We start from the raw sequence: 12,552 nt of genomic DNA, 5'->3' as shown, positions 1-12,552 counted from the left end.
ATGTGTACATTTAGACTACCTGTAACGAAGACTCTGACTAGGACGTTGGGCTATATGATATATGACATGTTTAGTATGACAATCCCTATATTTGGGCCCGAGCCGACCTAGTGCTGATATCGATAGATATGGTAGAACCATATATGGATAGAACCATATATGGATAGATCTAACTGGCTTAGTCATCGTGACAAGCCTGGTCGGAGAATATAATAGAGGGTCGGCTTCAGGGAGAAGGCAGAAGTCTAAGCATCCTGGTTTAAGTTCTAACCGGACACCACTGCGGGGGTCCTAAGCTAAGTAATCAGCAATACAGCCTTGAGCTATTTTATATGGTCCTTCTTGAGTACGGATTAGGGCTTACCGCAGTAACGGGATGCTGAAGTCTTCCAGACACATACGAACCAAGGTATCTGGCTTTACAACCCATATACCTTGAGTAGCTTCTATGACTCAGTGGCAAGATTCTAACCAGATGGTAACCCAGTCGCTGCCAGAGTCTGAACACTCTGGCAGTCCTGGCTGCTCCGCAGGTGAGCAGCAGCATCTCGAAGCGGTGAGATGCACTCTGTTGCCGCCAGAGCATGAACGCTCTGGCGGTCCTGGCTGCTCCTTAGGTGAGCAGCAGGGTCTCGAAGCGGTGAGACCCACCCTGTTGCCGCCAGAGCATGAACGCTCTGGCGGTCCTGGCTGCTCCTTAGGTGAGCAGCAGGGTCTCGAAGCTGTGAGACCCACTCTGTTGCCGCCAGAGCATGAACGCTCTGGCGGTCCTGGCTGCTCCTTAGGTGAGCAGCAGGGTCTCGAAGCGGTGAGACCCACCCTGTTGCCGCCAGAGCATGAACGCTCTGGCGGTCCTGGCTGCTCCTTAGGTGAGCAGCAGGGTCTCGAAGCTGTGAGACCCACTCTGTTGCCGCCAGAGCATGAACGCTCTGGCGGTCCTGGCTGCTCCTTAGGTGAGCAGCAGGGTCTCGAAGCGGTGAGACCCACCCTGTTGCCGCCAGAGCATGAACGCTCTGGCGGTCCTGGCTGCTCCATAGGTGAGCAGCAGGGTCTCGAAGCTGTGAGACCCACTCTGTTGCCGCCAGAGCATGAACGCTCTGGCGGTCCTGGCTGCTCCCTAGGTGAGCAGCAGCGTCTCGAAGCTGTGAGACCCACCCTGTTGCCAGAATCTGGATGCCAGAATCTCGGAGCCGTGAGACCTCCCCGGCCCTTAGAGTCAGAGAGCACTGGTGATGTGCAGGAAAGAGAGAGCACTGGTGATGTGCAGAGCACTGGTGATGTGCAGGAGAGAGAGCACTGGTGATGTGCAGGAGAGAGAGCACTGGTGATGTGCAGGAGAGAGAGCACTGGTGATGTGCAGAGCACTGGTGATGTGTAGGATAGCAAAAGATGTTAATTCAATGTTGAATTATGGTCAACATGGTTGATTTTTGGTTAAGGTCGACGATTGATGGTGGATCAACCATCAACCGATCAACTAATTGATGCCAATTAACCAATGTTGAAAAGATGTCATTGAATCAATGTTGTTTTGTGGTCGAATTTCAATGATTGAAATGCCAACATCTAAACAATGTTGAATCAACGTATACTGTCGTCTACCCCCCCCCCCCCCCCCTTCCATCCCCTTGGCTCCACTAGCCCCACCCTCTTGACCCCCCCCCCACCCCCCCACTATTTCAATGATTGAAATGCCAACATCTAAACAATGTTGAATCAACGTATACTGTCGTCTACCCCCCCCCCCCCCCCTTCCATCCCCTTGGCTCCACTAGCCCCACCCTCTTGACCCCCCCCCCACCCCCCCACTATTTCAATGATTGAAATGCCAACATCTAAACAATGTTGAATCAACGTATACTGTCGTCTACCCCCCCCCGCCCCCCCCCCCCCCTTCCATCCCCTTGGCTCCACTAGCCCCACCCTCTTGACCCCCCCCCCCCCCCACCCCCCCAACCCTCCCCCTCCCCCCCACTTCACATACCTCAACCCCCCCACACACACACCTGAACCCCCCCCCCCCCCCCCCCGCTTACATCCCCTTGGCTCCACTAGCCCCACCCTCTTGACCCCCCCTCCCCCCCCCCCCCCCCCCCCCCCCCACACACACACCCTCCCCCCCACCCCACACACCTCCACATCTTGGAGCTCTGGGTGAGAGCATTTTATCATTGGGTGGGGGTGTATCACGTTTAAAATTAAGCACCATATGTTGAGAACAATGGGTTGTGATTTCTTCTGTACATTTTCTTACTTGTCTGTAAATCTTCTTATGTACGGTTTGTAGTCATAAAAACATCTAAAAGTACTACATGGAATGGACCCATTGGACCGGTCCAAATGTCCCCCCAATTTAAACGAGTGGTGGTATGTCCCAACCACACGCACCCCCTTCGGCAATCAGAACTGCTGCACCCGGCTGCTGGAGACAGTTTGTTTGCAAACTAATCTACTCTCCCCCGGATTTTAATTCTACTTTTACAGTAAGTTTGGCTATATTACTTTTATCTTAACTGTGTTTAGTGAAAAATAACTGCATTATGTTGTGCTTACGCTGCAGTTTGGTAGGTAAATGTGCTATATACGTCAACTAACATTAAGATAAATATTCATGAATATTCGTTAGCGTGTACTTATTAATTTAACTCTTGAGAGTGTGCAAGTGGAATCGTACGGTTGCTGTGTCTGTTTTCAGACCTATAACCAGTACATTATTTATTTCGATGTGTTCAACTTTTCAAATGTTGAAAAAATCATCTTTCTAACCGGCGTTGCGCCAAAACGAACAGACCAATTGCGTGCTTTGGTACTGAATGACGTTGTGCGAGTCAGCCAATCAAAAGCGTGCATATTGGGTGACTCAGCAAAACAGGAAGAAATGCGGCACTTAGTTGAGACGGCGGTGTGGATAAACCGGGATAAACACGGAGAAAAAAGTAATTGTACATTGTTTGATCCGCTAAAGACAAAGTTTTAAGAAGGCATTAGGAAATAATGGGCTTTCTTGCTTAATTTTCATTCTGAAGTACGACGGTGAAGTTTGAACGTGCCTTTCGTGCAGTCTGAGAAGTCTCAGACTGCACTGGTCCTGCTAATGTTATTGTTAGTTAGATGTTTGGTTATGCTCGTATTTTATAATGAACAATATAATAATGAACTCTCTTGATACTGATCCAAATGTAGAATTATGCAATGTTTCAGCTTGTTTCACCTTGCACATTGCAATGCAGCACATTAATCATGTTCATAATCTGTTCTTTGACCATAGAAGTGTCTATTTGTACGTCTCTAAATGTTTTGATGAATTGAACAAGGTGACCCTCTTGTGTAATGCTTAATTGGGTCATCCACTCACAGTTGACAGTCTTTGTATCAAGTTTGTGCTTGAAATGTACTGTAATTCTACAAACTGTTAATAAATATTTCAATCAAATCAATCAATCACAATCAAGACCCCCCCCCCCCCCTTTTTTTTTCTTCCAGAATCACGTACCAGTTTCAAGACGGCAGCATTGAAGAAAGAAGACCCGTTATAGCCAAGTAAATGGGCATAATTTATGTACCGGTACATTGACTACAGCACCTCATCACTCTAAGATGTCATCTTATTCTCGGGCTAAAAGACGTAGAGTCAACAAATTAGTGAGGGAGACAGAGCAGGCTATCCTCACTGATTATAAGTTAATTGTTGCTGCTAATTCAAGGACAAACCGTTACTGTTTAGAGAGCACAGATCCTGTCGCAGCCTCTTCTGAGTGCCTGCTAGATTCACCAACTACACCATCAGACTTGCCACTAGATTTACCAACTACATCATACTTGCCACTAAACATAAACAGACCACTAACTATCAGTGATCAGAGTGCAAATATTGACTCACCAGGTGAGTCAGATGCACATTTAGAAAGTATAGCTGGGGATGACGAAATTGAACCTGAACATGTCTTTGACAGTGATGAGCATAATGAAGATTTCCTCATGACAAGTTTAAAATATTGGGCAACATCCTATTCAGTCTCTCTGGTTGCACTATCATCTTTGCTGTCCATTTTGAAGATGTTTCACCCCACCCTTCCTAAAGATGGAAGAACATTGCTTGGAACACAAAAAAATGTGCCTACCACTAAGATTGAAGGGGGGGAATACTATCATTTCGGTTTAGTCAAAGGGGTGCTTTCACGGTTGGCATGTTTGAGTTTACCGGTAACTCTGACAACTCTTAATTTACAGTTTAATATAGATGGTTTACCTTTATTCAAAAGTTCTAAACTTCAGTTTTGGCCCATACTTGGAAGTCTCAAATGTGACTACACAAAGTCCCCATTTGTTGTTGGCATTTTCTGTGGTCTAAGCAAGCCAAAGAGTGTTTCTGAGTACCTAGAGAAGTTTGTCAAAGATCTTCAGAATGTACTGTCTGATGGCATTATTTATAATGACAAGCAATTTGATGTACAGATTTCTTCTTTTATTTGTGATGCCCCAGCTAGAGCTTATATTAAGCAGACCAAGGCATTTAATGGCTATTCGGGTTGTGACAAGTGTTTTCAGGAGGGTGTATGGAGAAATAAAATGACATATCCTGAAACAAAAGTCAGACTTAGGACAGACTCTAGTTTTGCAGACATGGTTGATGAGGGACATCACAATGGGACGAGCCCTTTAACAGGTTTAGTTAAGATGGTTTCTATGTTTCCAACTGATTACATGCATCTCTGTTGTCTCGGAGTTACAAGGAAACTGCTTAATATATGGTTAAAGGGGAAAATGTTGGCAACAAGGGTCCCTTCCAAAACTGTAGAAGCCATTTCAGGTAAACTGCTAAAGCTACGTCCTTACATGCCTTGTGAATTTAACCGTAAACCAAGGGAGCTGTCAGAACTAGATCGCTGGAAAGCTACTGAGTTGCGATCCTTCATGTTGTATTGGGGTCCTGTGGTTTTGAAGAATTCCCTGCCCAGTGAGCTTTATGACAACTTCATGTTGTTTTCTGTTGGAATGTACTTGTTACTGTCCCCTAGTATTTCTGAGGAAATGTTGGCCTTTGCACACAAGTTGATGGTTTCTTTTGTTGAACACTTTGGGGAGTTGTATGGAAAAGATCAACTTGTGTACAATGTACACCAGCTTATTCATTTGGCTGAGGAATACAGGAAGTTTGGCACTCTAGATAATATCTCAGGATTCCCTTTTGAGAACTATCTTGGACAAATTAAGCATCTTCTACGCAAGCCACATCAGCCCCTACAACAGGTAGTGAAAAGGTTGTCTGAAATTCCACATGTTGGGTCCCCATGTCCCACCGATGATCCAATTTTGCGTAATATTCACACTGATGGGCCTGTCCCCCCACAGTTTACTGATTCACAACAGTACAGGAAGGTCTCCACTCATCGGTTTACTTTGTCCACAAAGCAAGGAGACAATTGTATTGAGGTTGGAGATGGATTTGCATTAGTAGAGAATATTCTTAAATCAGAGGAAGATGTATATATAGTTTACAGAAAGTACAGACACAAACAGCCGTACTACATGTATCCCTGTGAATCATCATACATCGGTACATACAAGGTCAGTGGCTTGCAAGACAATATAGGGATAGGTAAACTTGCCTATATCAAGCGCAAATGTCTTCTCTCTCCAGATGGAGATGGTGCCATTGTAATACCACTACTTCATTTAGCAGCATAACCAGACTGCCCTACAAAGCCAAAGTGCAGTAACTATATTGACACACTAACGTCGGATTTCGGGTCATAAATTACCTCATTAATGAATACACAATTAGTACACTATCACATGTGCACAGATAACATGTTTGGCTGGCCAATTGAAACACTTAAATGCTTAAAAAATGCAATGTGTGTGTGTGTGTGTAGTGCACTTTGGCTTTGTAGGACTGTATGGGGATGGCTTGTAAGGAGAGATCATTATGAGTACCGTTAATTCTCATTTCAGCCCTTTGAAGATGAATGGTGAAGTGGTGCTGTGGTCAGTGGTACAGTTCCCAAATGGTGGGACAGCAGTAGTTCTAGAGAGCTGGTTTAATGCTCAAGAACAGACACTGTTATGGCCCCCTAAACACATAAAGCTCACAAAAGCCCTTCGAGATGGAATGCAACCAGATGATAAATGGATCACCTATAAGGATGTGCGTGTACTTACTACGTGTGGTGAGTAATTGGTGCAACACATACACAGCGGCTCTAAAAGCTCATAATGGCATGTGAGCTTCTGAGTTTCCTAGATAATTCTGCTGAATATTTGCTTATTTTCAAGAATGTTCACCTATTGGGACCACGGTTGGTTACATTAAACCAAGTATGCAATATCATTTTTTTGAGGGGTGCTAGCTGTCCCTCCTATGTCCAGCTTTGCTGTTTTATGCAAACACAAACATCAAAGACACAAGTGAGGATGCAAACTGTGATTGGCCAGGATGAGATTATGTATGATGACGTATGATAAGAGCACTTCAGACAGGTGTGATTATAGTTTTTTGGTTAAACACTGGACTGCAGAATGTTAATTGGCATTTTCCCTCTGCTCTTTCCAGAGACCCATGATGAGGCCAAAAAACGAGAGACCAAGTACACCTCAACTATGTGTCCAACCTCTGAAATCGAATCTGAGGACGAAGGAGATCTCCGCCAGAAAAGAAGATCCAGGTACAGTGTTCACTTTGGTAAAGGGATAACTCTCCCTAGGGTGTTGTAAATAATTGTGCCACTGTTGTAGTTGCAAAAGGATAACAGTGGCCTGAGGGCCTATGTATTCAGACTGTAGCCTTGACTAATACGCATAGTATCATAACTACATTTATTACATGTGTATTGTTTTTTTAGGCCAAATCAGCAGTATGTGCCTTCGGACTCTGATGACCACTCGAGTGGTGATGCCAAAAGAAAACGTTTTGCCAAACCACCTGATGTGGGTTTCCCAGGTATTGATGCAATGCATTTATTTTATATAGGCACTCTTGGAACTGATCACTGCTACAGTTAAATAAATTAGTCTGACATTGTACCGATAAATTGAGCATTTTAATTTGATTGGACTTGTCAGTTTCTTGCAGTTATTGTATAGTTGCCACAAAATATATACATTGTGAATAACATACCAACTAAAATATGTTGTAGGACAGACCCCAAAATCGAGCCAGTCTCGTAAGGCGCTAAAATCCAGCAAGCCTCCAGCTGTGCGGCCACTAGGCCAAGAGCCTACAATGAATGGTATGTTGCTATGCATGTTAAAATGGCAACTAGATGACTGTTTGAACATTAAACATGATTTGTAGCATCTTCAATTCTCACCCTGGCTTACTCTTTTTAGATTCTTTGGATGGTGGCATGATCTACAGCTATTTAGAAGAGTTGCAGACTCCTGATCCAAATAACAGTAAGTGAACCCATATCGGTGTTCTTGTGAGGAGATAGCTGCAACATGCATGCAACAGAATACATATTAATTTACAATGTGTATGCATTCCAGCCCACTACAAAAATCCAAAGCCTTCACAACTTGCAAGCAATGCCACAATAATAAATGTGTAGTTGTACATAATGCTTTTATATTGAGTAGGCCTACTCTATACAATTTCCACCATGTTTGAGTCAACTTATTTTGCATTTCCCCTTTGTAGATCTGGTTACTAGCAACTACCGTCAATCGCTAACTGATGACGTTCATAATGGTGAGTTATCAAGCAGTCTCATAACATAATGTTCTGGCATGTTTAACATATCTGTATTGTTATTAAAGTAGCATTTGGGGCAGTGCATTTTGCTTTCATCCATTTATTTTATCCCTGGGTCAGAGAAATGCATTAAATCTAGAGAAATCAGCTGACTGGAAATCAAACATTTTCTCACATGGGGGGTTACAATAGTGTCATTTTCTAATAACATTGTGTATTTCCTACTGTTTCAGCTGAGATGCCAGGATTTGCTACTGCCCAGTACCACCAGCTCCAGTCCCCACAACCGCATGTCCAGCAGCTGCAGGATCCACAGCGACAAAGTACAAGTAGTGGTATGATACCGTACTCTTTCAGTAACAGTGTTTTGAGAGCTGGGGATACTTACATATGTTAGTTTGACTGACAGTTCAGATTTTGTATTCATTTTTCAGACATCCTGGGTTATAGTTGACAACATATGCTGCCACATCAGGTTGTGTTTCTACTCCTAAACTATAGTGAAATATAACTAATTGTTTCTACAGGGATGTCGGGATACAGCTCAGGGCAGTACAACACCCCGCCTGGTGTTCCACGGCGTATACAACATGGTATGCCATTGTATTCCTCACTAAGGAACCCAATTTACTACATGCAGTACATGTAAAGTGATCTATTTGTAGACAAATTAAATCACTCTTTTCTTTTCTTTTTGCATTTGTTTTTCCCTCCAGACTTCAGAGGGAACAACGTCCACCAGTATGATCCAATGCATTCTGTGCCTAATCATGGTTGCAATGGTAAGTGAACAAGACTGTCATGTAACATTTGTAGACATTTTCTGATGTGTGTGTGTGTGTGTGTGTGTGAGAGAGACGTTTGATCTCTATTCAGATGATCATTTGAACTTAAACTGTTATCTGTCTATAGTACTCTATTACACACGCGTGCATAACTACACCTAACCTCAATGTGTGCAGTGATTAAGTTGCATGAATGTTTGTGTTTTACAGATAGAACCACACAGATGGCCGGCGATGACGGGCAGCTTATGAAAGGCAAGTCTATTGGACATTCCTGTCATTCCTCATGTGTCATTTGCAGCTTATTTTTATTTCTCACTTAATGATTTTAACTCTTCTGAAGACCTTGCCATCCAGAGGATGAATTCAATGCTCGCTGAAGTACTTGTGGTGGTGAAGGATCTGTCCAGAGATGTGCAGTACATCAAGAACGAGTTGGCTGAGGGCAACATGACACCGGGTGGGACCAGGGGACACCGGGTGGCCACCACAACCCCTATGCTTCCCTTCCAGCTGCCAATCGCCAGTGAACAAGACTTCAATGTGGCAGAAATATTACTGATGGATCAATCAGTCAGTCAAAAGATGGTAATTTATTGAACTGCATTTCATTTATCAAATGTAGATCATTTCAGTGTGGTCTTGTTCGTTTTTCCTCAGGGGAAAAATGTGTTTACTAGTAGCGGAGGCTGAACAAACAGCCAAAAAGGACACGCACACATCTATATACCTAATATAGGCTGGATTAAAGTCATAAATGAAAAATGTGTTTAGCACTTTCTAGTTCAAAACGTGTCACAGAGCTTGTATATCTGCTATTTATGAAACCTTTTGAAATTGTTCAAACATACCTTTATATATGGACAGGAGGGTTAATGTGGTTAAACATAACGACTGGCATGAACACTATGGGCTGGAACATCAGTGCATGCATAAAGTGTGTATAAACAAGTTGGTTGCTCTGTGTTCATAAAATAAATGTTATGCTGTTTCTAACGCATGGCCTTCATTTTCTTCTCTCTGATTTAGATTTCTCGTCTGGCTTTGGTAGGAGGCACCAATTCAGAGAACATGATCAGACTGATGTTGAAAACTGCTATGACCAACGCCCTGGCCAGTGGGTTCAACTGGGCTGGAAAGAAAGACAAGCGTTGTTCAGAAAGCAAGAAGCCATTCAAGCACACAACACTACAAGACTGCATGTTTGGTGAGCTTCCTTCGCTGCAAACTACTTCATAGGTTAAGTTTAGGTAGTGAGGCATGACGGTCTGCTGGTGATTCAGAATATAATTATGCTGTTGCAAAAACTTAAAGTGTTATGTTGGAATAAAGTGATGGGGAAAGTGCAACCTATAAGAAATGGACAACGTAATTGATGAGCTTTAGAGGTGCATGGATACACATTGTCTTGCCTAGATGGCATCAGGCTAGGTGATTGCTTCTCTTTCCTGTTCAGTCTAACTGGATGCTGACTATAGCTTGTTACTGCAGGCCTACAGAGTGGGTTGGGGCGGGGGGGGGATATAATAACAAATTGTATGGGATATACACTTTTCCTCACTTATTTGTGTCTTTCAGCTGCTGCTCGACAGTTTGACCCCAAGCTGACCGACTACAGCGAAACTGTCAAGAAGTGGCTTCGTTATGCACCAGACCGGGAGGGAGGCATCTCAAGGAACCAAAGTGACCCAAACCCAAGTCAAGCGAACCAGAGTCAAACTTAGGGTACCCCAGCACACACTGTTTCCCTGGTTCATACAGTACAAGGCTTACCCTCATGGACCCTGTTCTTCCATGGACAATATGTTCTGTCAGTCAAAGGAGTCAAATATGTTTACAGATGTTTCATGCATCTACTTGAATGACTTGTCGCTTCAGCCTGTTCTTGCAGTGTTGTCTCCAGAGTTGCCCTATAGTTCTAATAGATTACAGACCCTGTTTTTAATATGGGCCTCTGTTTGGTGTCGCTGTGTGCTTGCACGTACTGAGCTGTATCCGGATATCGTTTTTTGTTAAAAATCCTCTTTGTCTAACATGTCAGTGGAATGTAAGGTTTTTTTTTTAATTTATTTTACTGCACTTGGATGTCGGTCGGTTGGTACTGTGGACACCCTTACATGGTTAACTGGTCATTGGTAACTGTGGAAGTATGATGAGACCCTCTTGACAGGAAAGACAATGTAAAGATTGATCTTTACATTTGTAAGATGTTTGAGAGATGAAAGATATCTCAAAGCCTGAAAAGGCATGGTGTCAACCTGTTATCAGTGTCACAAACGATATTTGTCACCATATCACCCCCACCTAGTTTAGAGTGTTGCTCAGGGACACGTTGCTGGCTGTCTAGTTTGAACTATGACTGTTTTCTAAAATAAAATGTAATATTAATGCCATGTTGTCATTTTTAAGTTTGTGTTCAGATTTTTGGAAATATGGTAATGTAAGAATTTTGAACAACCGCTAATACACCGTCTGCCTATTGTGTTTGTGTATAACAGCAGTACTGAATGAAGAAACTTGTCATGATGTATACATATCAGCAGCAATATTTTAATGTAAAATGTACATTAATCAGTATTTATTCCTTAATTTTGATTAAATATAAAATCAATCCAAATGTACAAGTAGATTACCATTTAGATTATGGTTGAATCAACATTGATTCCTAACATTGATTCAATATAAAATCAACTAAAATGTGCATGTAGATCCTAATTTAGATTATGGTTGAATCAACATTGATTCCTAACATTGATTCAATATAAAATCAACTAAAATGTGCATGTAGATTACCATTTAGATGATGGTTGAATCAACATTGATTCCTAACATTGATTCAATATAAAATCCACTAAAATGTGAATGTAGATTACCATTTAGATCATGGTTGAATCAACATTGATATAGTATCAGTTATGGTTGCAAACCTAACGTTGATTCAACATGTAAGTCATAGACCACTTTTTGTATGATTTCAATGTCAGGCTTCAACATGGATTCAATATTTCTGCCTAACCATATTTCAACGTTGATTCACCCATATTTTGCTATCTGGGAGAGCACTGGTGATGTGAAAGAGAGAGAGAGCACTGGACATGATCACCTCCCTGAAAGTGGCCGGGGTTGAAGTGATGGCGTCGTGTTGTAGACGCCAGGGTCGAAGTGGTGGCGTGGTGTTGTAGACGCCAGGGTCGAAGTGGTGGCGTGGTCTTGTAGACGCCAGGGTTGAAGTGATGGCGTCGTGTTGTAGACGCCAGGGTCGAAGTGATGGCGTCGTGTTGTAGACGCCAGGGTTGAAGTGATGGCGTCGTGTTGTAGACGCCAGGGTCGAAGTGATGGCGTCGTGTCGTAGACGCCAGGGTTGAAGTGATGGCGTGGTGTTGTAGAAGCCTGGGTCCGAAGCTGTGGACCACCTTTGATACGGTCAAGAGGGCGTTACTTCAAACTGGAACTGCACGGATTGGCTGACTCTGACCCATTGACAGGGAACGCCCTTAATGGGTGGCATGTGATTTGATCTTGAGGTTTTTTATGACCCACCGTAACATCAAAGAAAGAAAGCGGGACGCCTGGACGCCCTCAATGGGGTGGTCTGAATGGCTGACGCTTGATGTTCAAGCCTCCGTATGCTTGTATTGGGGTGGCCTGAGGGGTCTACTGTTCAAGCCTTCTAGATATGGTACAGATTTCCATGGGAAATCTGGGGGTGGCAGAGTGTAACGAAGGCTTTCACCTAGAGCTTTAGATGTCATTAGGGCCAAAAGGCTCTGGTGGATATCATGAGAGCATTGTCTGGACAGCATGATGATGCAAGGGCATCGGAGCTATATCAACCCTCCCATAGATGTTGGAGCAGTCGGAGGACGGCAGAGGCTCAGCTATATCAACCCTCCCATAGATGTTGGAGCAGTCGGAGGACGGCAGAGGCTTCAGGGCATCGGAGCTATATCAACCCTCCCATAGATGTTGGAGCAGTCGGAGGACGGCAGAGGCTTCGTTCACCGATAGGATATCGAGATGAAAGTGCAAGCTGACAGACCAGAAGTCCAGGTTCATAGGGACCGAAGTAGTCCA

General features: G+C 43.5%; 1 protein-coding gene across 2 annotated transcripts; it reads left to right on the top strand.

The window, feature by feature from the left end:
- The first annotated feature begins 2,396 nt into the window (after positions 1 to 2,396).
- On the top strand, positions 2,397 to 10,866 carry LOC306918769 (uncharacterized protein). 2 transcript variants are annotated; one of them, XM_079531636.1, is made up of 14 exons: positions 2,397 to 2,483; positions 3,484 to 6,170; positions 6,554 to 6,665; positions 6,843 to 6,940; positions 7,137 to 7,229; positions 7,330 to 7,395; positions 7,640 to 7,690; positions 7,927 to 8,016; positions 8,221 to 8,286; positions 8,410 to 8,475; positions 8,689 to 8,733; positions 8,822 to 9,066; positions 9,508 to 9,685; positions 10,057 to 10,866. In XM_079531636.1, the coding sequence occupies exons 2-14, from the start codon at positions 5,930 to 5,932 to the stop codon at positions 10,200 to 10,202; spliced, it is 1,497 nt and encodes a 498-aa protein (XP_079387762.1). In that variant the 5' UTR covers positions 2,397 to 2,483; positions 3,484 to 5,929; the 3' UTR covers positions 10,203 to 10,866. The 2 variants fall into 2 exon arrangements, with proteins under 2 accessions (XP_079387762.1, XP_079387761.1); XM_079531635.1 differs by having other exon boundaries at positions 7,927 to 8,028.
- Positions 10,867 to 12,552: the final 1,686 nt, after the last annotated feature.

This window comes from Electrona antarctica (genome assembly GCF_951216825.1).
Source record: "Electrona antarctica genome assembly, contig: scaffold_90, whole genome shotgun sequence".
In the NCBI taxonomy this organism is placed as follows: Eukaryota; Metazoa; Chordata; class Actinopteri; order Myctophiformes; family Myctophidae; genus Electrona; species Electrona antarctica.
This window is presented reverse-complemented; position numbering and strand designations above follow the sequence as displayed.